Source organism: Coregonus lavaretus (genome assembly GCF_964263955.1).
Source record: "Coregonus lavaretus genome assembly, chromosome: 27".
NCBI lineage: Eukaryota > Metazoa > Chordata > Actinopteri > Salmoniformes > Salmonidae > Coregonus > Coregonus lavaretus.
The window spans coordinates 26,174,973-26,199,114 of record NC_140014.1 but is presented as its reverse complement, the minus strand read 5'-3'; the positions used below and the strand labels follow the sequence as shown (position 1 = coordinate 26,199,114).

General features: G+C 41.6%; 1 protein-coding gene and 1 pseudogene across 4 annotated transcripts; both read left to right on the top strand.

Annotated features, from left to right (window-relative positions):
- The first annotated feature begins 3,548 nt into the window (after positions 1 to 3,548).
- On the top strand, positions 3,549 to 8,331 carry fam241a (family with sequence similarity 241 member A). Of its 3 annotated transcripts, XM_084144179.1 has the most exons (3): positions 3,667 to 3,746; positions 5,896 to 6,008; positions 6,741 to 8,331. In XM_084144179.1, exons 2-3 carry the CDS (start codon positions 5,931 to 5,933, stop codon positions 7,170 to 7,172), a joined length of 510 nt encoding a protein of 169 aa, XP_084000305.1. In that variant the 5' UTR covers positions 3,667 to 3,746; positions 5,896 to 5,930; the 3' UTR covers positions 7,173 to 8,331. The 3 variants fall into 3 exon arrangements, with proteins under 3 accessions (XP_084000304.1, XP_084000306.1, XP_084000305.1); XM_084144178.1 differs by lacking the exon at positions 5,896 to 6,008 and having other exon boundaries at positions 3,549 to 3,746; XM_084144180.1 differs by lacking the exons at positions 3,667 to 3,746; positions 5,896 to 6,008 and adding an exon at positions 3,589 to 3,666.
- Positions 8,332 to 21,120: 12,789 nt separating this feature from the next.
- Positions 21,121 to 24,097, top strand: LOC311102648 (alcohol dehydrogenase class-3 chain L-like; annotated as a pseudogene). Its single transcript has 6 exons — positions 21,121 to 21,187; positions 21,679 to 21,772; positions 22,507 to 22,685; positions 23,250 to 23,425; positions 23,655 to 23,796; positions 23,912 to 24,097. The product of its transcript is annotated as an alcohol dehydrogenase class-3 chain L-like (transcript).
- The last annotated feature ends 45 nt before the right edge of the window (positions 24,098 to 24,142 follow it).

Genomic DNA, 24,142 nt, shown 5'->3' with positions numbered 1-24,142 from the left:
GTTTAAATAGAGAAGATGAAAAATACAGAAGGGAATATGCCCATTCCTACCTTCAATTTAAGGAAGCTGCTGGGGTGGATGGTGGTGATGGAGTTTTAGGTCAGCCACAGGAACTGGAGTTCAGACAGGTAGAAGAAGGCTGCCCGGGGCACACTAGAGATAGAGGTCTTCTCCAGACGCAACTTGACTGTGTCTGCTGGAGCCTTGAGGGGGATGGCCGCAGTGGTGGAAATAGTACTCAATTGTGATACTTGAGTAAAAGTAAAGATGCCTTAATAGAAAATGACTCAAGTAAAAGTGAAAGTCACCCAGTAAAATACTACTTCAGTAAAAGTCTAAAAGTGTTTGGTTTTAAATATACTTAAGTATCAAAAGTAAATGGAATTGCTAAAATGTACTTAAGTATTAAAAGTAAAAACCATTTCAAATTCCTTATATTAAGCAAACCAGACGGCATCATTTTCTTTTTTTTCTTTTTATTGACGGATAGCCAGGGCACACTCAAACATAATTTACAAACAAAGCATTTGTGTTTAGTGAGTCCACCAGATCAGAGGCAGTAGGGATGACCAGGGATGTTCTCTTGATAAGTGTGTGAATTGGACCATTTTCCTGTCAAAATGTAATGACTCCTTTTGGGTGTCAGGGAAAATGTATGGAGTAAAAAGTACATTTTCTTTAGGAATGTAGTGAAGTAAAGGTCAAAGTCGGCAAAAATATTAATAGTAAAGTAAAGATACCCCCAAAAACGACTTAAGTAGTACTTTAAAGTAGTTTTACTTAAGTACTTTACACCACTGGATGGCCGACATGCGGGGTCCGCTGCACAAAACAGACCTGTCAGCGCAAATAGTGTGATATATGAATAACGTATGTGAATAATACACAGGGAAGAGTAAGAAGCTATTAGAGCTAATAGGTCTTTCAGTCCTATTTGGACACTCAAGGAATTGAAGAGTTAACTGTTTACACAGAAAACAAGCATGGCAAATCACGTCTACCACTTCCTTTTATTACAATAGCATTTTACTCAATCTCTGACCAAACATATTTCTATAATTTTGTCCAACTATTCCAGAGTCAACTTGATGCACTATGAATTAAAATGCTGTATACAGTATATTTTAAAGAACAACACCAGTGATCCAAGATGTTAGGTAAATCAATTCAGGATTAATCGATATGAGAGAAGGAGCACACCCAAGCAAGCAACTGAAATTAAGGCACTAAATTAAGCAATTTAATTAACTGAACTGCACGGTACCTGAGACCTGTCCCATTGATCCCTTCTTGGTTGACACAAGTACACAGAAGCAGGGCAGAAATTGACCACCAGGAAGCAACACTGTAGCACCTGGACCAAGAGGAGTAGATACATTGGTCACCAAACAAGGCCAGAGTAAGCAAAACCTCTGTTTAGCTACATATTCCAGTTGACATTCCCAGACTGCCACTCCCAAACTCTCCTACGTTCAAATCAAGTGGAGAGAAGCAGAGGCAGATTAGTTGGGATTACGCAGGTTCCTAGCAGGTCTTAATCCTGTGCTTCATTATATAGCATACTGCTACTGTAAATCACATCACTTTACCCTACCTACAGGTTCTAAAACGAACATTATGCCAGTTGGTTGACCTGACATGTAATCCATTGCTGATCATTGGGAAAACCTTTATTACCGGTAGTATGATTTTATGGTATTTAAAAAAATAGCTTTTTACATATGTTTTGTGATATTTTTGACACACAACTTTGTCATGTTTTTTTTTTTCTGTCCTGCAACTGTGTGTTTGTTTGCATAGTCCGGTATTTGTTTGGTTACTAATTTTATTTTATTCAATCAGCTTTATTCCCACACATTTACCACTTGAAAAGTACACTACATGAACAAAACTATGTGGACACCCCTTCAAATGAGTAGATTCGGCTATTTCAGCCACACCAATCTCCATAGACAAAACATTGGCAGTAGAATGGCCCGTACAGAAGAGCTCAGTGACTTTCAACGTTGCACCGTCATATAATGCCACCTTTCCAACAAGTAAGTGTGTCAAATTTTTTGCCCTGCTAGAGCTGCCCCAGTCAACTGTAAGTGCTGTTATTGTGAGGTGGAAACGTCTAAGAGCAACAATGGCTCAGCCGCGAAGTGATAGGCCACACAAGCTCATAGAACGGGACCGCCGAGTGCTGAAGCGCATAAAAATCGTCTGTCCTTGGCGGCAACACTCACTACCGAGTTCCAAACTGCCTCTGGAAGCAACGTCAGCACAATAATGGTTTGTCAGGAGCTTCATGAACTAGGTTTCCATGGCCGAGCAGCCGCACACATAAAATCACCATGCGCAATGCCAAGCGTCGGCTGGAGTGATGTTAAGCTCGCCGCCATTGGACTCTGGAGCAGTGGAAACGCGTTCGCTGGAGTGATGAATCACGCTCCATCTGGCAGTCCAACTGACTAATCTGCCAGGAGAACGCTACCTGCCTGAATACATAGTGCCAACTGTAAAGTTTGGTGGAGGAGGAATAATGGTTCGGGCTAGGCCCGAACCATTATGATTATTGTGGATAGTCAGATTAATATAATAGTTAGTTTACAAACGTTTACATGTTTTGCAAAAAATAACGATTGCCCTGATAAACCTGTTTACATGGCCATATCTGAAATCAGGCTAATTGATGGGCCTTTTGATAAATGCAGAAAATCGCCAGTCAAAATAAACGTTCTACCACAGTGACCATGCTATTTTTGCGAAGACTATTTGATTCTGAGTTCGGACATATAACGTTTGTATGCTGCCTCAGCAAGTGAAAACGATTTCTAAAACGCATACTTTCAATTTTTCTGAACTCACTTCACTCGCGCATAAGGAGGCGGCTTGCGGGTCATGGCTAGAAGGGACCCAACTTTTGTCAAATTAACGTCAGATTTGACTTTTCATAGCAGGTTAGGATCATTTACGCAGCAGTTTAGGATAATTAACGTAGCATTTTAGTAAACTCAGGCTAAGAAAATAGTTAGGGTTAGCTAAAATGCAAAGAAATCAACTTTTTACATTAATTAAACGGGATTTCTTCTAGCAATGACGCTACCTGTGCTGGCACATGCGCTGATCAAATACACCGCTGGAACGCATTAAATTGTTTAGCTAGCTACATGTTCTAATAATTCGAAAGATTACTCAGAAAACCAGGTGTTTTAATCGGTGTATGTTACTTCGATTATGACCTTAAGCCGATTAAGAAAAGCAGAGTAATGTGTTGACATGACTAATGCCATACTCGGCCTTCTACCATAATCAGTTTAATATCGAATTATTGCATGTAAACGTTACTTGATATGGAAATTTCAGCTATTTGACACCAACAGCTTAAGTCGATACGCCCCTTTTTTATTTTTCAAGCAAAATATAAGGGAGTTGTACTCCAGTCTAGTAGGTGGCGGTATTGCAACAAATCGGATGCCAACCGCCGTTAAACCTCATTGAAGAAGAAGATACGCCCCTTACCGTGACGTTGGATTGGATTCTCACACACGTGACACAACGGGGGCGGAAGTGTCATTGACAGTATTGGGTGTTTTGTTCTCATTCCTAAACCTCATTATAACGGCGTGAATAACATGGCCACCATACCACCAACTGTGAATGATCAGCCGGTACTGCATCCGCGTGAGTTTGAGGAGCTAGATAGTCGAAGAAGGTTTCACGCTCATCATCCACCCAACTACACACCAAGGCAAACATTCCAGGTAGCCAGCTAACGTCGTTAGCCAATACTATCCAGCAGGTGCAGTTATCGAACTTGCTAATGTTGCTAGCAATGCAATATTTATCAAGTGGCTGTGTAACTATTTTATTTTTTATACTTCGAACTGGCACGTAGTGAATACATTTCAGTGTTAAAAGGGTTAGGCAATTGGTCATGCTCACTTTAAGTTGCTTGGATAATTAGCTAGCAAGCCAAATCCCTTGACATCATGCTGACATGTAGCTTTGAGACACAACATCGCGAGTCTGTATTGGTTGGACTCTTGATTGTGCATCGTTCTGGTGGGTGGCGACGGATATATAGCAGGCTTCACCCAAAAATTTTTTTTTTTCCTGTCAATAAGAGAATATGTATAATCTCTAGGAACTCTACTTACCAGACGTAAAGTGAAATGTGTCCATCGCTATCAAATAAACGTCTGAATCTAACTTTTGTCATCACCATATTTCCGCCAAATTAGAGAGCAGGCTGCCATTAGACCACGCGAAACTTCCTACCACGAAATCTACCACTGTTTACATAGCAGGAATATGGTGTGTTTCGGACAAAAGTTGGATTCAGAGGTTTATATTTCCCGATGTTGTATCCCAAAGCTAGATGAGGCAGCTAATGCCGGTTCAAAACAACTGGGAACTCGGAAGTCTCGGACTTCCGACTTCAGTGCATTCAAGACAACTGGGAACTTGGAAAAAAACTAGCTCCAACTGGGAAAAGTCGTTTTGAAAGGTCATCCAAGTCGGAAACTCGGGCATCTTTTTAGCTTTTGAGCTCCGACCTGAAGATCACTGACGTCATGATTTGACCTTTTTTTTTTTTTTGGAGTTACCAGTTGTCTTGAAAACACTTTGCATCAGGGAGGGAACTTTGACATACAGTGCATTTCGGAAAGTATTCAGGCCCCTTGACTTTTCCCACATTGTTACTTTACAGCCTTATTCTGAAATGGGTTAAATTGTTTTTCCCCCTTATCAGTCTACACACAATACCCCATAATTACAAAGCAAAACATATTTTTTAAATGTTGCAAATGAATAACAAAAATTGATATTACATTTACATAAGTATACAGACCCTTTACTCAGTACTTTGTTGAAGCACCTTTGGTAGCGATTACAGCCTCGAGTCTTCTTGGGTATGACGCTACAAGCTTGGCACACCTGTATTTGGGGAGAGTCTCCCATTCTTCTCTGCAGATCCTCTCAAGCACTGTCAGGTTGGATGGGGAGCATCCCTGCATAGCTATTTTCAGGTCTCTCCAGAGATGTTCGATTGGGTTCAAGTCCGGGCTCTGGCTGGGCCACTCAAGGACATTCAGAGACTTGTCCCGAAGCCACTCCTGCGTTGTCTTGGCTGTGTGCTTAGGGTCGTTATCCTGTTGGAAGGTGAACCAGGTCCTGAGCACTCTGGAGCAGGTTTTCATCAAGGATCTCTCTGTACTAGTCTCCCAGTCCCTGCTGCTGAAAAACATCCCCACAACATGGTGCTGCCGCCACGCTTCACTGTAGGGATGGTGCCAGGTTTCCTCCAGACGTGATGCTTTGCATTCAGGCCAAAGAATTCAATCTTGGTTTCATCAGACCAGAGAATCTTGTTTCTCATGGTCTGAGAGTCCATTAGATGCCTTTTGGCAAATTCCAAGCGGGCTGTCATGTGCCTTTTTACTGAGGAGTGGCTTCCATCTGGCCACTCTACCATAAAGGCCTGATTGGTGGAGTGCTGCAGAGGTGGTTGTCCTTCTGGAAGGTTCTCCCATCTACACAGAGGAACTGTGGAGCTCTGTTTGTATGACCATTGGGTTCTTGGTCACCTCCCTGACCAAGGCCCTTCTCCCCCTATTGCTCAGTTTGGCTGGGCATCCAGCTCTAGGAAGAGTCTTGGTGGTTCCAAACTTCTTCCATTTAAGAAGGATGGAGGCCACTGTGTTTTTGCGGACCTTCAATGCTGCAGAAATGTTTTGTTACCCTTCCCCAGATCTGTGCCTCGACACAATTCTGTCTCGGAGTTCTGCGGACAATTCCTTGGACCTCGTGGCTTGGTTTTTGCTCTGACATGCACTATCAACTGTGGGACATTATATAGACAGGTGTGTGCCTTTCCAAATCATGTCTAATCAATTGAATTTACCACAGGTGGACTTCAATCAAGTTGTAGAAACATCTCAAGGATGATCGATGGAAACAGGATGCACCTGAGCTCAATTTCGAGTCTCATAGCAAAGGGTCTGAATACTTATGTAAATAAGGTATCTGTTTTTTATTTTGAATGAATTTGCAAAGATTTCTAAAAACCTGTTTTTGCTTTGTCATAATGGGGTATTTTGTGTAGATTGATAAAGATTTTATTGAATCCATTTTAGAATAAGGCTGTAACGTAACAACATTTGTAAAAAGTCAAGGGGTCTGAATACTTTCCGAATGCACTGTAGCTAGCTACATTTAGTGCATTTATTGCACTTTGGCCAAGGTTTCTCTCACCTAGCTACTTGAACAACCAACAGTTACATTTCAAGGCTGGCAGGCAGACTTATGACTCCAGCATGTATCAGTATAATGCTGATAAGAAGTTATGTGTTGTTGGAATGAGAGACCCATTCACACAGCCTTATGGCATGTCACACAGCCTTATGACACAACCACATGCCTATCCTAGGTATGGTATCCTATCGTGGGGCGGCAGGTAGCTTAGTGGTTAAGAGCGTTGTGCCAGTAACCGAAAGGTCGCTGGTTCTAATCCCCAAGCCGACTAGGTGAAAAATCTGTCGATGTGCCCTTGAGCAAGGCACTTAACCCTAATTGCTCCTGTAAGTCTCTCTGGATAAGAGCGTCTGCTAAATGACTAAAATGTAATGTAAATGTGTACATTCCATGTAGTATACTTATTTTGACCAGATCCCTATGCGGCCCTGGATAATTGTAGTGCAGCACACTGTATGGGGAATAGGGGTGTCATTTAAACGCCATGCTTGTCTTTTCAGGATGACCCTAGAGTCAGACCACCTGGACCTAGGTGGCAAGGCCCTCCCGGTGACCCTGGGACTTGGTGGTCACGCCCCTCTGGCGACCCTGGAACCAGGCCCCGACCCGCCGCTGACCCCAGAGCCAGGTTACACCCCTCCGGCGACCCAAGGACCAGACCACGCCTAGCTGGTGACCCCACGGCCAGGTGGCCACTCATTGACGACCCCACGACAAGACCTCAGGTGGACGACTGCGAGCGGATGGGGACCCTGTTCGGGCAGCTGAACAAGTGCCTGCGCAGTGCGGGCTTCACCCAGATGTACTTTGGGGAGAAGGTTGTGGATCCTGTGATCATCATCTTTTTCTGGGTCCTACTGTGGTTCCTGGGCATCCAAGCTCTTGGGCTGGTGGGGACTCTGTGCATTGTCATCATCTTCATCCAGAAGTAACTGGATCTCCAGCCTGTTTGATTGGCAGTTGGGAGCTCCGGTGTCTACAAATGAAAGGACTTGAACTCCAAATGAAAGGACTTGAACTCCCTCACTGTGTTCTGTTTGCATTAAAAGGGCAATCAGCAGTTACTACATACATTTCTGGACTTAATGATATGTACCCATTGATTCTTGAAGAATATTACTTATAAATGCCTCATGAGCTTAGTTCAACTGTTGTACCCCCTCAGAACCCAAAATATAAGCTTGTTCTACCCCAATGTTTATAAACAAACACTGTATAGCATAAAAAAAACCTGGTTAAAACTATAATTTTTATATCATGGATAGTCAGTCCTTGCATCCATAGCTCTGTCTTTGAATTTGAGGGTGGTTACATTTTTCCAGCCCCATCCCCCCACTTTATACTGAAACAGTGGTGGGGAGAACGCTTTATTGTTTCAGCTGCTGATTGCCACTTTAAGGCTTCCTAGACTCAGTGAGCGTTTCTCAATGCTCAGCTTCATAGTGGCTAACTACAGTTTATCTGGAGTGAACATTTAGAGTCCTGGCAGGTGAAATGGAGGCCTTGCTCCTAACTATAGATCTCCTGGTTTCAAGCTTTTAAAAATCAAAATCAGACCACTTGGCTCACTAGCTGTACCACAATACTCAAAGGCAATGTCTCATTATCTCCTTACATGTGTGAGGACTGATTTGAAAGAACTGGATCAGTGAAATAAATATGTCTAATAGCTTAGCTAGTTTTGTGCCACATAGCTTAACTGGTAAATATCATTTTCAAGTGTTATGAGGTTTTTGATCGTGAGGGAAAGCAATCAAGGAAAGGAAGTCTATCAGAAGTATTTGGATGCAGCCATTGCTTCAAGTAGCATGAGCAGTTAAATATGCAATCTGTAAGATATCTATAGTGTTCATGGAATTATATTATGTGGGGGGGAAACTAATAATTAGGAACATCATTAGAACCTGTAGCCTAAATCAAGGAGTTGGCCTGTCAAACAATATTCCAAGGTGCATTCCATGAGATTTGCACATACAAGTAGCACTTCATTTCTATGATACAATTTGTAGTGGTCAAGGAATGACATTCCATTTGACGTTATATGCCATTTTGTTATAAACAATATAATTAAGTAAAATATCCTTAATTTTGGGGTTGTCTAGAGGTCTGTTTCTGCTGCATTAGTTTGAATTACTAATAACCATCAGGCCATTTTACAGATTGCATCGTTAAGGCAAATTGGGAGCATCATTCTAACACCTACAAGGACCAGGAATGCATATCACTGACTGGTTTATTAGGTTCTATAGTAACTTGAGTTGTCCCCCTACTTTGAATATGTATTCAAACATATACATTACATTTGACATTTTAGTCATTTAGCAGACGCTCTTATCCAGAGCGACTTACAGTTAGTGAGTGCATACATTATTTTTATTTTATTTTTCATACTGGCCTGATATGCATGTAACCTCAAAGTAATGTGTGGTTGCTGTGAAAGAGAAAAGTGTGCTCATGACTAGCATGGATGTTTAACTACTTGCACATTTGTAAATGGGAACGGTAGAGAGAGTTCCATTATATCAAGCCTATCATTTTGAATGAGAATGGTGTATAAATTGTCAGGAATCCTACCTTTGTTAAAGCTGCATGCAATCTGTAACTTGAAAGCAAGTCTAAGAAGCGGTAGATCTGTTCTGTGCGCTATTTCTATGCTTTCCGTTCTTAAGTTTAGTTTTTGCGTCTTACTTTCGGTTTTGTACACCAGCTTCAAACAGCTGAACATACAATATTTTTGGTTATTGAGAGGATATTTCACAGCGGTTTAGATGGAAAAAATGATTTTCTACACTATACATTGCTTGTTTAGTCACAAACTGAAATTAGGCGAACTATTAGAATTTTTGTAACCAGGAAATGGCGGAGCGAATTCTACATATTGCACCTTTTATAGAGCCCCACGGTGGAGGTGTCAAAATACCTATAAAACCTAGCAGTCAAACAGGGAAATGTTCCAATCGTTTTTCCACCATTCATTTTTCCTATAGGGGATTTTAAAAACACTTAAAATAAGGGCTGTGTTTCGTGTAGACTTACCCTGGCGTGATGTTTTGATAACCATGTAAATCTCTCTTGGACAAGGTGACTTTTATCAATATATTCGTCTCTGTTTACTCTCAGATTTGAACATGCTAATTAGCATAAAAGTAGACATCATGCAAAACTACAAATCCCTGCAAGCTCCTGAATGTCATCTCTAGCTGACACCTTTGCTAACAGGTATTGTGTCAATTTAAAACTTGCACAAGACAGTTCAAATAATTGTCAATTTAAAGAAATGTAGCCAATTTATTGATTACTACATTTAGCTAACATTAGATAATTAATCCAGAGATTCTTACCTTTGCCTCGATTCGGCAGTCTCGTCCAGATCATCATGGCATTTGTAGTTCGTTATGATAGCCACGTTAGCAGCTAATTAGCATTTCATTTTGGGTGGTAAATACAGGCGAATAGATTGATAAAAGTCACCTTGTCCTAGAGAGATTTACACAGTTATCAAAAGGTCCCGCAATGGTAAGTTTACACAAAACACAGCCCTTATTTGAAGTGTTTCTAAAATCCCCTATGGGAAAAATTAATGGTGGAAAGACAATTGAAACCATTTCCCTGTTTGACTGCTAGGTTTTATGAGTATTATGACTCATACTGTGGTACTCTATTGAGAGCGATATGTCATTCTGAAACTTACTCCAAATGTAATCAGAAGGTAGTGCTGTAAGGCTAACAAGCACTTTTACTTGTGGTTCTTTATTGTCTATTAATGTAGGAAAGGCTATATCAAATTGCAATGTTGAAATTGACTAGGCCTAAATATATCACTGCTTTTGTGAGAAATACTGCTACTATCATACTGTTTGAAGTTTGAAGATTATGATGATGATGATGACCTTCTGTCATGGGTGTCCAAATATTCAATATAACAGACATCAGAATGTATGATAGCCTACCTAAGTATTCTACTGTAAGCCAGAGGACTGCAAAGCATGCCGTGTTCACTGCATGAAAATAATTGTTTAACTTGTGGAGTACTACATACACATCACATACACTCCTAGGAAAATATTCAGCAGCACTATTGGTTGAGTGCAAGAGCCAGGGATGTAGCCTAGTCCACACTGATAAATTAACATTGTCCATAAGTGCTGATCCAAAGTAGTTTTTGCTACGTTAGGGTTAGGTCAGGATGGGGGAAACCTGATCCTAGATCTGTACTTGGGGCCTGTCTCTACCAGTCAAAGAGTGGCCATCGGCAACACAAACATATCTCAGGTTTGGATTAATCGACTTTAGAATAAAACAGTCATTTTATAAGCTTGTGTGGCCAACTAAAATACCCTTAGTGGAATGCTTTTTGGTGTTTGGCATGTTCCATGTTGATATGCAATGTTTTTAAAAAGTGGAATGTCTATTAATATCTACAAAGTAGGCTTTTAAGAGTGATCGAGCACAAAGCAAAACAAGATGTGGATCTGCAAAGGGAGAGAGTGAATTGAGACATAGCATCATATTCACTGTAGGTATGTCTGTGATCAGTTTGTTAAAGGAATGCGGCATCTATGTTTACCAATGAGAATATACAGTAATTTGTGTTATAAAAATGTTGCAATTTGGGTAAATGACTTGATGATTTAAAAGGTGAACGATGTGTGAGAAATTTGTAACAAATGTTAACATGGTTTTCTCAATCTGTTTGGCACTAATTGAGTGTAAATGCTTTGCTACTGTATGAGTATAAGATGTTGTATGTCAAGTTAAGACTCAAGTCAAGGCGGCAGGTAGCCTAGCGGTTAAGAACATTGGACCAGTAACCGAAAGATTGCTGGTTCAAATCCTGAGCCAACTAGGTGAAAAATCTGTCTGTGCCCTTAAGGCACTTAACCCTAATTGCTCCTGTAAGTCACTCTGGATAAGAGTGTCTGCTAAATCAGGGGTACCCAAACTTTTTCACACAGGCCCCCCTTCCAGCATTGGCTAAAAAACCTGTCTAAAAAACATTAGCTGACATGGGTTAGTTGATCTGGACATTTCTGACAAGTTGTAAATAGCCCTCTAAAGTATGCAATGACTGACATGACGAGGAAAACTGATGATGCACTACCCAATTGCACCTTTGCATTCTACTATTACAACTTTCAAGAGTAAATTAAAAGCCGGACTGAGTTCCCCCACCCCCCACTGTGCTACATGACTAAGAATGTAAAATATAAGTCTTCCACAGAGGAATATTTCAGGGCAGAAAGGGATGGCATATCATGGATCGCTGATTGTGCCGTACTCATACCAATGAATTAATATAATCCTGCTTCATTTGTATTATAGATTTATGAGTGATATTCAGATCTTACAATGTTATGCATACTTGTAAAATGATTGAACTTTAATTAAACAAATGTAGATAAATAAAAGTTATGTTTTATTTATCTGGTCATTTTCTCACATGAACATGTGGTTCTGAGAAATACCAACCGCACGGCAAGCGGTACTGATGCACCAAGTCTGGAACCAACAGGACCCTGAACAGCTTATACCCCCAAGCCATAAGACTGCTAAATAGTTAGTTAAATAGTTAACCAAATACTGTACAGTAGCTACCTCAACTATCTACATTGACCCTTTTTGCACAAACCTTTTTGACTCATCACATACACTGCTGCTACTGTTTATTGTCTGACACTTTATTCCTAGTTACTGTATCTGTACATATCTACCTCAGTTACCTCGTACCCCTGCACATCGACTCGGTACTGGTACCCCTTGTACAGTATATAGCCAAGTTATTGTTACTCATTGTGTATCTATTATTACGTGTTTTACTTTTCTATTATTTATCTATTTTCTCTCTCTATGCATTGTTGGGAAGGGCCCGTGAGTAAGCATTTCACTGTTAGTCTACACCTGTTGTTTATGAAGCATGTGACAAAGAAAAATGTGATTTAAACGCAACATGCAACAATTTCAAATATTTTACTGAGTTACAGTTCATATAAGGAAATCACTCAATTGAAATAAATAAATTAGGCCCTAAACTAAATACCTTAACAAAAAAGGTAGGGGCGTGGATCAGAAAACCAGTCAGTTTCTGGTGTGACCACCATTTGCCTCATGCTGTGCAACACGTCTTCTTCACATAGAGTTGATCAGGCTGTTGGTTGTGGCCTGTGGAATGTTGTCCCACTCCTTTTCAATGGCTGTGCGAAGTTGCTGGATATTGGCGGGAACTGGAACACGCTGTCGTACACGTCGATCCAGAGCATCCCAAACAAGGATCCTTGCGACATGGGGCTGTGCATTATCATGCTGAAACATGAGGTGATGGCGGCGGATGAATGGCACGACAATGAGCCTCAGGACCTCGTCACAGTATCTCTGTGCATTCAAATTGCCATCGATAAAATGCAATTGTTTTGGTTGTCTATAGCTATGCCTGCCCATACCATAACCCCACTGCCACCATGGGGCACTCTGTTCACAACGTTGACATCAGCAAACCGCTCGTCTACACAATGCGATACACACTGTATGCCATCTGCCCGATACAGTTGAAACCAGGATTCATCCGTGAAGAGCACGGTTCTCCAGCGTGCCAGTGGCCATCGAAGGTGAGCATTTGCCCACTGAAGTTGGTTACGACGCCGAACTGCAGTCAGGTCAAGACCCTGGTGAGGACGACGAGCACGCAGATGAGCTTCCCTGATACGGTTCTGACAATTTGTGCAGAAATTCATTGGTTGTGCAAACCCTCAGTTTCATCAGCTGTCCAGGTGTCTGGTCTCAGACGATCCAGCAGGTGAAAGAGCTGGATGTGGAGGTCCTGGGCTGGTGTGGTTACACAAGGTCTGCGGTTGTGAGGCCGGTTGGACGTACTGCCAAATTCTCTAAAACGACCTTGGAGGCGGCTTATGGTAAAGAGCACGGCGCTTGTAACGCCAAGATAGTGGGTTCGATCCCCGGGACCACCCATACACAAAAAAATGTATGCACGCATGACTGTAAGTCGCTTTGGATAAAAGCGTCTGCTAAATGGCATATTATTATTTATTATTATTATTATTATTATAAAGAAATGAACATTCAATTCTCTGGCAACAGCTCTGGTGGACATTCCTGCAGTCATCATGCCAATTGCACGCTCCCTCAAAACTTGAGATATCTGTGGCATTGTGTTGTGTGAAATATCTGCACATTTTAGTGGCCTTTTATTGTCCCCAGCACAAGGTGCACCTGTGTAATGATCATGCTGTTTAATCAGCTTCTTGATATGCCACACTTGTCAGGTGGGTGAATTATCTTGGCAAAGGGGAAATGCTCACTAACAGGGATGTAAACAAATTTGTGCACAACATTTGAGAGAATTAAGCTTTCTGTGCATATGGAACATTTCTGGGATCTTTTATTTCAGCTCATGAAACATGGGACCAACACTTTACAGGTTGCGTTTATATTTCTGTTCAGTGTAAAACATTGTCTAATTCATCTCTAATGGAAGTGATTGATTTCAATACTCATTTCCACTGTCTCTACAACTCAAGAGTTAAAATAATTGTGGTCACATTTGTTGTAGTTTCATTACTTGTTCTGTTAGCCTTGGCCTACAAGTTTCAATTCCACCTGTCATTCTGCTGCATTTTGCTGAGAGGCTACAAGGTCTCTCAAAGCCAAGAATACAGTTACGGTGCCTTTGCGATCTACTCCAACAAGGAGCAACCCCAACATCATCCTTGTCATACTGGAACACTTAGAGGAGGAGAGGACCAAGAAAGTGGTTGGGCTCCATAAGTACCTCAAAAGGAACACTTAACTGAAATGGAGGGACAACCCCTTTAGCAAGATACGATTCTGGACTCCAAAAAGTGACAAAATATCAGCATTTATAAGATTGTACCGAAACTTCCTGTTTCCAACACAGTTGTCTTTATATATACGATATGACTTCACTCACATAAAAACTGGATGGAAATGGGGTGAGTGTGTGCATTTTAATCTTGGCTGTGTTACTCTGCAGTATGCTTGTGATCGCATGCAGTTTGTGTAATCACTGTGATCTATGTGTGTTTGATCCAAGCTACTTCTGTCACTTTTCATCTGTGTGAGTTTGATTTATCACTCAATGGTTTTTATTAAAAGGTCTGACAGCAAAAATGTGTTAAACATTTGTTTAATGCCGGAATCAATTGTACCCCATTTCAATTCACATCAAGAATTATATATAGGACTACAGAATATCCAAATGTAGGAACAAGCTGATACCTGACTTAATATTATGAATAACTAGACTACACTGTCTGATTCAGTAACAAAGAAACAAACAACTGGGTCACTGTCTGTCACTCCTTGACAAACACAATCACTTGCATGACAATAGAATAACCTGGAGAAGCATGTAAGTGTTGTTGAAACATGTTTCTGTGTGAAGATTACTCAATAATGTTTGAGCACAGACATTACACTGATAAAGGGTATTGAAAAGGCCTTGATACCAAACAAAATAAAAACTTTATGATTATCATTGTTGTTACAACGGTTACTATCATTAAGCCTACTGTATGCTGAATACCATTGAGTATTCACCCCTACTAATAACTATTGTGATATAGTGAATGATTGGTTTATCAAACCATATTGTATAGTTGTGCTGTTTATTCAGCTGACCAGCAAAAAAATATGTGCAATTGGATGGGTTGCATTGACCTTCTTACTGCGGTGTCACACTCAGGACTTACCGGATACTGCAAAACACAGAGAGCAAAAACAAAACAAGCATTTCCGTCCGTTGTTGAGGGAGGTGTGCCACAGGGAGAAGGAGAGCGGATCATGGCTGAAGGGCACACTTTTGTCAACGACATACTTACGATTAGGCTACCAGGCTGCCACACTGGAATTTGGACTAAGGCACATTCACCGCTCTCGTCCTCCCAAGGTACGCCAACCTTTGCAAATAATGGTAATCTGTTGGGTACAGGGAAACACTGTCATTTTATAGGGAAAACCCCACCCTCAGATAAAAAAAGCTATATTCTGTAAATATTTGTCAGCGGTCTATGCGGATGAACTGTGTCACTGCACTTTCTGATATGGATTTGTGTCACAGCACTTTCTAATCAGACCCTGTTTGCTCTTAGGGTGTTACAGAATAAAGAACATAACGTTGAATGGCTTCCTCTGCTTTTCTCCTTTACCTCATGGTTAGTGGATAGGTGATTAGGTCGAATATCCATTTTAGCAGCAGTATTTGACCACTTTCACAATAAGTGTAATACCTATGTAATTACATGGGAGTTACATAGGCAGGTATCATGCCGTTACAAAGTGCAGCTACATATTGTCACAACTACTTTCAGGTATTATACCGGTTTGCAGCATGCACATGCACATAAACTCAATTAATTTGAGCTTGTTTAAAAGTTTATTGCAAATGGAAATGTCAATGTTTGGGATTCTTATTTTATTGGTTATGCAAGCTATTTCTAGTGCTTCAAGTCACTGTTGTGAGCTTATGCTCTACTGTTCTGATAAAAGGGTCATCAGAGAAGCGGCAGCTATCTGCGATATATGCGGTTACTCCCTCTAAAATAAAGGGAACTTTGAATCCCAGATAACATAGGTGCTCAGTATAGTCTAGTAGATAATTGTAGCTCTTATTGTAAAGATAAAGGGCAATAAAGTGATGTTGACTTATAGCCATATAAAGGGCAGGGCAGAAAATATGAAAGACTAATAGTTATAATTAGATCATACATTATAAAAATGTTTGAGTCCAATAGAAACAGTAAGCAAACACAAAAGGATCCACAATCAACATTTTATTAGTCCTTCAGAGTTCTTTTTACATCTTGTGTTGTATGGAGTTGTCCTTCATGGTGTCCTCCACAAGGACCTGGTGGTAGGTGAGCAGGGACTGCAGGTCGGCCACCGAGGACTCCACCATGCGAAGCAGGCCGCTCAGCTTGTTGTTCTCCTTCAGGAACTCGGCAGAGCGGTTCCGAGCCACGTCAAACTGGGGCTGCATTTTCAGACAGCTGAAACAGAACATTAGACTGGGTTTGTAGCTCAGGGCTAAAATGGAGGCCCACATGTGTAGCTTCCCTATATTATTTTCTTTAAAAAACGAACAGTAAAAGTGAATGAAGCATGACAGTTACGACTCACTTGAAGTAAACAAGCATCCATCTTACCTGCATTTCATTTTTATCTCTCTCTGCCTCCGCCTCCAGATCTCCAGGTGCTCTTCTAGGGCAATGTATGCACTCACTAACTGTAAGTCGCTCTGGATAAGAGCGTCTGCTAAATGACTAAAATGTAAAAATGTCAGCCTTCAGCCTCCTCACCGCGTCCCTCTGGCCCCCCAGTGTCCTCTGCCACCTCCACAGCACAGTCTCCAGGCAGGAGTGCTCATCCTGGGCTCCCATCTCTGCTTCTAGGTCTGGGTTCCCTTGGGCCTGGTCTAGCTGTTGTGAATCTGGGTGCATTGCCTGACTTTAGTTTAAGGCTTTGGAGGCTTCCCCTCATTCTCATCATCATCGTCTTCTTCCTCCTCTTCTTCTTCTTCCTCCTTCCCAGCTCATCCACCCCAGCTTATCTTGAGGTGCAGTATGGCGCTGACCTCCTGCACCTTCTCCCTCATGCGCTCCACAATTCCACCCATCTCCTGGTTGGTCTCCATCTCCCGGTGGACAGTGTCCCAGCTCTCCAGAGCTCATGGGGTCTAGTGATGGGGAGGGTGATGATGGCGGCTGCAGCTGGAGGCCCTCCAGGGCCTGGTGCAGGTTGGAGTGGAACTTCATGGTGTACTGCAGCCGGGGCCCTACTCTGAGTATAGACCTTGCCTTCAGTGGCATCGGCAACCATCTAAAAGAGAGAGAGTTAAGGTCAATGAATAATAAACAGATACATCAGTATTACCTAATCTTGTTTGCCCTCCTCCTGATTGCCTGGCCTTTAAGTGCTTCATGAAATAAAGAAGAGATGGTCAACAAGAAGTCATCAGTTTTCAATTCCGGTCCCCAGCCGGCATAAATGTGTTCCTGATTCAACTAATCAACTATTCATCAAGTTCTTGAGTAGAATCCTTCTACACAGCCAATTTACTGACGTCCACTCTGCAAACTGATTGGCTGCTTTCTGCTGCTTGGTTTTGACTGTCTCAATCAAACTGTCTGTCATCTGCCTCTGACCTCCCAACAAACTGGTAAGGGATGACATTACACACACACATGTTCTTCTAACCTCGTGGGGACCTAAAATACATTTCCACTCAAAATCCAATTTTCCCTAACCTTAAGCCGTAACCCTAACCCAAACCATAAACCTAAACACTAACCCCTTACCCTAACCCTAATTGTAACCCTAACCCCTAAACTTAAAATAGCCTTTGTCCTCTTGGGGACGTGGGAACTGTCCCCACAAGGGGAAAGTTTCCTTGTTTTACTATCCTTGTGGGTACTTTTGGGGATTTCAGGTCCCCACAAGGACAGAAGAACCCCCCCCACACACACACAGTTAAAATAGGCCTTTTTGCAGCAAATGCTAGGATCTTCCCAAAGAAACAGATTGGGAAACACACCACCAAATTGTAACTGAAATTGTAGATATTCATGGTGCAGCTGTACAGGTGGCTGGTCTTAGACTATCCCGCAGGTGAAGAAGCCGGAGGTGGCGCTCCCTCAAAACTTGAGACATCTGTGGTATTGTGACATAAAACGGCACATTTTAGAGTGGTCTTTTATTGTCCCCAGCACAAGGTGCACCTGTGTAATGATCATGCTGTTTAATAAGCTTCTTGATATGCCGCACCTGTCAGGTGGATGGATTATCTTGGCAAAGGAAAAATGCTCACTAACAGGGATGTAAACAAATTTGTTCACAACATTTGAGAGATAAGCTTTTTGTGCCTATGGAACATTTTGGGGATCTTTTATAAAGACTAACACTTTACATGTTGCGTTTATATTTGTGTTCAGTATACATTCAGCGTCTTGCGAATAGAAGGAAAATTATGAAACAAAGACAAAAGATAAAATATGTTTTTTTCTTGGTCCATTTTTTTGGGGGAAGCCTGGCTTCCTTTGGCTTCCATGAATACATGCCACTGAAGACATCTTTCAACAGCTATGTGGCGAGTCTGGCACATAAAGACTACTTGGATCGTGTTTGTCTGTGGTTTTTTAATACAACAATCTAAAGCAGCCCTTTTGACTCTTTGACACGCCTGTAAAACAAGAATGATAAGAGGTCCACTTAAGAGTCTGAGTGTATGCGTCCCGATAGTCTTACACGGTTTCCTTCCCCTGTGTCCTTAACTTTGTAATAAACTATTAGGTAATGTGAGAGCAATGAGCCCAGGTTAGCATAGGTATCCATCCACTGTATTGTTTTCACCCATTCAGAACTGTTTTATCAGTAACCTAAAAGAAAGGAGTTGAGGGAGGCACTCAGGCACCAGCACCACTGTAGAGAATTGGGACATGGTGAGCATGACTGCTTGGTAGCTGCATTCTGATTGGTCCCATTGTGGCTGATAAGACCTCTACTTTGCCCTAACCTTTTTGCCTCAATGAGAGGGAAAATGGCAACTGCAGGAAAGGTTAGTGTGTATATTATACCCTCACGTAAATTGCCTACAGAAAGTATTCACACCCTTAGACTTTTTCCACATTTTGTTGTGTTGCAAAGTGGGATTAAAATTGATTTGTCTTTTTTTTGTCAGCGATGAACACAAAAGAATGTCAAAGTGGAAGAAAAATGCAAATGTTTTAATTAAATAATTAAACACTAATATATCTTGATTAGGTAAGTATTCAACCCCCAGAGTCAATACATGTTAGAATCACCATTGGCAGCGATTACAGCTGTGTGTTTCTGGGTAAATCTCTAAGAGCATTCCACACCTGAATTGTGCAAAATTTGCCCATTATTCTTTTCAAAATTCTTCAAACTCTGTCAAATTGGTTGTTGATCATCGCTATACAACCATTTACAGGTCTTGCCATAGATTTCCAAGTAGATTTAAGTAAAAACTGTAACTTGGCCACTCAGGAACATTCACTGTCTTCTTGGTAAGCAACTCCAGTGTAGATTTGGCCTTGTGTTTTAGGTTATCGTCCTGCTGAAGGTGAATTCATCTCCCAGTGTCTGGTGGAAAGCAGACAAACAGGTTTTCCTCTAAGATTTAGCCTGTGCTTAGCTCCATTCCGTTTCTTATTTTTCCTGAAAAAAAACCCAGTCCAAAGCATACCCATAACATGATGCAGCCACCACTATGCTTGAAAATATTAAGAGTGGTACTCAGTAATGTGTTGTATTGGATTTGCCCCAGACATAATACTTTGTATTGAGGACAAACAGTTCATTTGCCACATTTTCTGCAATATTTCTTTAGTGCCTTGTTGCAAACAGGATGCATGTTTTGGAATATTTGTTATTATGTTCAGGCTTCTTTCTTTTCACTCTGTCGATTAGGTTAGGATTGTGGAGTAACTACAATGTTGTTGATCCATCCTTAGTTTTCTCCTATCACAGCCATTAAACTCTAACTGTTTTAAAGTCACCATTGGCCTCATGGTGAAATCTCTGAGCGGTTTCCTTCTTCTCCTGCAACTGAATTAGGAAGGATGCCTGTATCTTTGTAGTGACTAGGTGTATTGATACACCATCCAAAGAAGGGATATTCAATGTCTTCTTCTTTATTATTTTACTCATCTACTAATAGGTGCCCTTCTTTGCGAGGCATTGGAAAATCTCCCTGGTCTTTGTGGTTGAATCTGTGTTTGAAATGTACTGCTCAACCTAGGGACCTTCCAGATAATTGTACTGTATGTGTGGGCACAGAAATGAGGTAGACATTCAAAAATCATGTTAAACACTATTATTGCACACAGAGTCAATGCACCTTATTATGTGACTTGTTAAGCAAATTGGGGTTAAATACTTATTGACAAGAGATTTTAGCTTTACATTTTTTATTTAAAAAAAAAAAAAAAAAAAGGAAAACATAATTCCACTTTGACATTGTGGTATTGTGTGCAGGTCAGTGACAAAAACTCAATTTAATCCATTTTAAATTCAGGCTGTAACAACAAAATGTGGAAAAAGTCAATGGGTTTGAATACTTTCTGAAGGCATTTTAATTGTTCCATATTTTTGTCATATGTCAACAAAACTATCTGTGTAGTCCAGCGGAGGCTGCTGAGGGGAGGACGGCTCATAATAATGGCTGGAATGGAGTGAATGGAATGGTATCAAATACATGGTTTTCATCTGTTTCATACCATTCCATTCACTCCATGCCAGCCATTATTATGAGCTGTCCTCCCCTCAGCAGCCTCCACTAGCGTAGTCAGACACAAGCAGAAAGACAGATCTTTAGGCTCTCCGGCTCAGCCAGTGTTTATAAGAGGGTGTGCCATTTTGTGTGCTGTATTCTCACTCAGCAGCCGTGTCTTCCCCCAAAAAACTGTACTATGAGGCCATGTGTGATATCCCAATGTATCAAAGTTCATGTAGAATATTGCTAAACTATACAGAGTATGATTATTGTTTTTCAAGTGAAAAGGCATAAATCCAGGGCTTGAGCAATCTGTAGTTTTGTGCAATCTGTAGTTTTGGGAGAGGAGACAGTCCACTGTTGCAATTATTTCCACACAATCCGTGGCAAAGGAAAAACTGCTGTTTATAAATTGGATATACTGTATGGGTTTGGGGGGAAATCTTTGAGTGCTAAGCCAAACATGATTCCTTGGCATGAAATTGGTGGCCACGTTTAAATGAAGTGAACAAGGTTTGATTTGTCAAATGTGTGTTTCTTTCTATCAAATGTGTTGATTGAAATGAGTAAGGAGATGCATCTTGTCTGGCCATGTGACAGTGAACTGATGTGATCCGATGCCGGGCCGCAGTCGCATGGGAGGCTGGGAAGCCCCTCTCCATGGAGGAAGTGCACAAGATAAAGGTCACAAGGTCATGTACTAGCATGGAACCACTGGTGTACCTTAGACCTGGGTCACAATAGCACTTTGTATTATTAACTGCTTTCTTTCGATTACTTTTGATTCGATTGATTTAGCTTGCCGTGTTGCAGTGTTCCTTACAGTCCAAAAATCAAAGGGCAAGAGTCCAGTTACCCTTAAATTACTAACATCGTTCACATTGAAGGTGGTTTCATGATTGCCCTTGAGGGAAAACACTGCAGTTATTGTAATTACCTAAGTGGACAATGGTACAGTTGAATCATCTCCTAAATTGGCTGAATTAAAAAACACTGAATGTGTTGCAAATTGTTGCCTCTGGGATATGCCATACAGACGTGAGCATCTCGTCATTATATACAGATCTCTGGTCATACTGAGTGAGACAGAGAATAACTAAACAGAAAGACATCGTTACCTCCTATTGCTCACGTTCCAAGAGATTTCAATCATTACTTATTGTGTGTGTTTTTAGGGGATACTGTGATCCTCCTGTACATCCCTCAGTGTGGAGAGTGCAAGTTCTGTAAAAATCCCAAAACTAACCTGGTCAAAAGATCAGCCACAAAGTCAGAAACAACCCCTAGCCACTACATCTGTTTGTCACTAGTTACCACAGCCACAAAGTCAGAAACAACCCCTAGCCACTACATCTGGTTGTCACTAGTTACCACAGCCACAAAGTCAGAAACAACCCCTAGCCACTACATCTGGTTGTCACTAGTTACCACAGCCACAAAGTCAGAAACAACCCCTAGCCACTACATCTGGTTGTCACTAGTTACCACAGCCACAAGGTCAGAAACAACCCCTAGCCAATACAGCTGGTTGTCACTAGTTACCACAGCCACAAAGTCAGAAACAACCCCTAGCCAATACAGCTGGTTGTCACTAGTTACCACAGCCACAAAGTCAAAACAGCTATATCTTAAAAATTAATGAATACAAAAATGAGCTTTTTTAAAGGTTAGGCATAAGGCTAGCAGTGTGGTTACAGTTAGGTTTAAAATCAGATTTTTTGAAGATAAATAGTATAAATTGTCTGGATTCAGTCATGTGGTCCTCTGTAGCTCAGCTGGTAGAGCACGGCGCTTGAAACGCAAAGGTAGTGGGTTCGATCCCCGGGACCACCCATACACAAAAACAAAAAAATGTATGCACGCATGACTGTAAGTCGCTTTGGATAAAAGCGTCTGCTAAATGGCATATTATATTATTATGACTTTGTGGCTGTGGTAACTAGTGACTACCCTCTACCCTTCACATCCTGCAATTTCCAAAGCCATGTTTCTACTTACCCCAGGGGGACACAGGGCAGGGGGCAGATGCCAGATGGAACCTCCCAATTCTCCTGTAAGGGGATAAGTCTGGCCCACTTCTCTGAGTACACGGTGGTGGCAGACATCTCGTTGGCCAAGGTGGACAAGAAGGCAGGGCTGTGGGATTTCCACAGGCTACTGGGCATCAATTAACACAGCTAAGGTCAGTCAATGGAGTTCCTGATGATAGTGTCTCTCCTGGGGGGAAAACAATTTCTAAAAGCTTTAACAAGAGCAAGGTGTTTTGTTTCATTTGAAAACCACATGACATTTTGTAAAAGCAGAATATGTCCTCACTACCATTTACATTTAAGTAATTTAGCAGATGCTCTTATTCAGAGCGACTTACAAATTGGTGCATTCAACTTAGGATAGCCAGTGGGACAACCACTCCCTTTTTTTTTTATGGGGGGTGGGGGTAGAAGGATTACTGTTATACTATTCCAGGTATTCCTTAAAGAGGTAGGGTTTCAAGTGTCTCTGGAAGGTGGTCAGTGAATCCGCTGTCCTGGCGTCGTGGGGGAGCTTGTTCCACCATTGGGGTGCCAGAGCAGCGAATAGCTTTGACTGGGCTGAGCGGGAACTGTGCTTACGTAGAGGTAAGGGGGCTAGCAGGCCAGAGGTGGATGAACTAACACACTTGATTCAACAGAGTATAGCAGGACCAAACTCTCACCTCACAAATTACCTCTTTTGGTAATTTCCATGCCCAACGATGTACTTACAGGTGGAGACGGGCTCGACCTGTGCAGTGTTTGGCCTTGGAGCGTTGGGCCTGGCTGCCATCAACGGATGCAAAGCAGCAGGGACGACCAGGATCATTGGGATTGACGTCAACCCAGTTTAAGGTGACCAAGGAGTTTGGATTATTCCTTCGCGTGTATGGGCAACGTGGGGATCATGGTGAGGAAGTGGATTCTACCTTTACTGACCACCCGAGTGTTTGGAGAATTACCATTTTGCTGACAATGTGGAGAAAGTAGAGTGCACAGTGCTTTTCTAAATTATATTTTAAGATTGTCACCTAAAGCGAAGTGTTGAAATCTCAATTTTAACAAATGTTATCTGTTACACCTAATGGTCATAGTGGCACCATAGCAAGGTTACGGTTGTGTAAGTAACTGTGTTCCAGAGGGCGGCCCTGAAGGCCTGTCATAAGGACTGGGGCACCAGTGTCACCATTGGGGTGGCAGCAGGCGGGCAAAAGATCTCCACTCCCCCATTCCAACTGGTAACAGGACGCACTTGGCCAAGAACTGGGATGGGTCTAATGTGTTAGTGAGAGCCAAAAGCTCTTGTAGTTGGCACCCCACATAATCCAATAATGTATTAATCAGTTGTCTATCATTTGATTGAACTGAGGTCATGCTTTGCATTTTCTTTCCACAGGATATACAAGTGTGGAGGGTGTTCCTAAACTGGTCAGTGAGTACATGAACAAGAAGCTGAAGGTGGATGAATTTGTGACCCACACGCTGCCCTTCGAAAAGATCAGAGGGCTTCAGTATAATGCATGCTGGGAAATGGTAAGGCATTGCACAAAAATCACATCAAAGCCTGCTTTCCATTTTGCGTTTACTAAATGTATATCATTTTCATCGTTTTCTCGGTCTTGCAGTA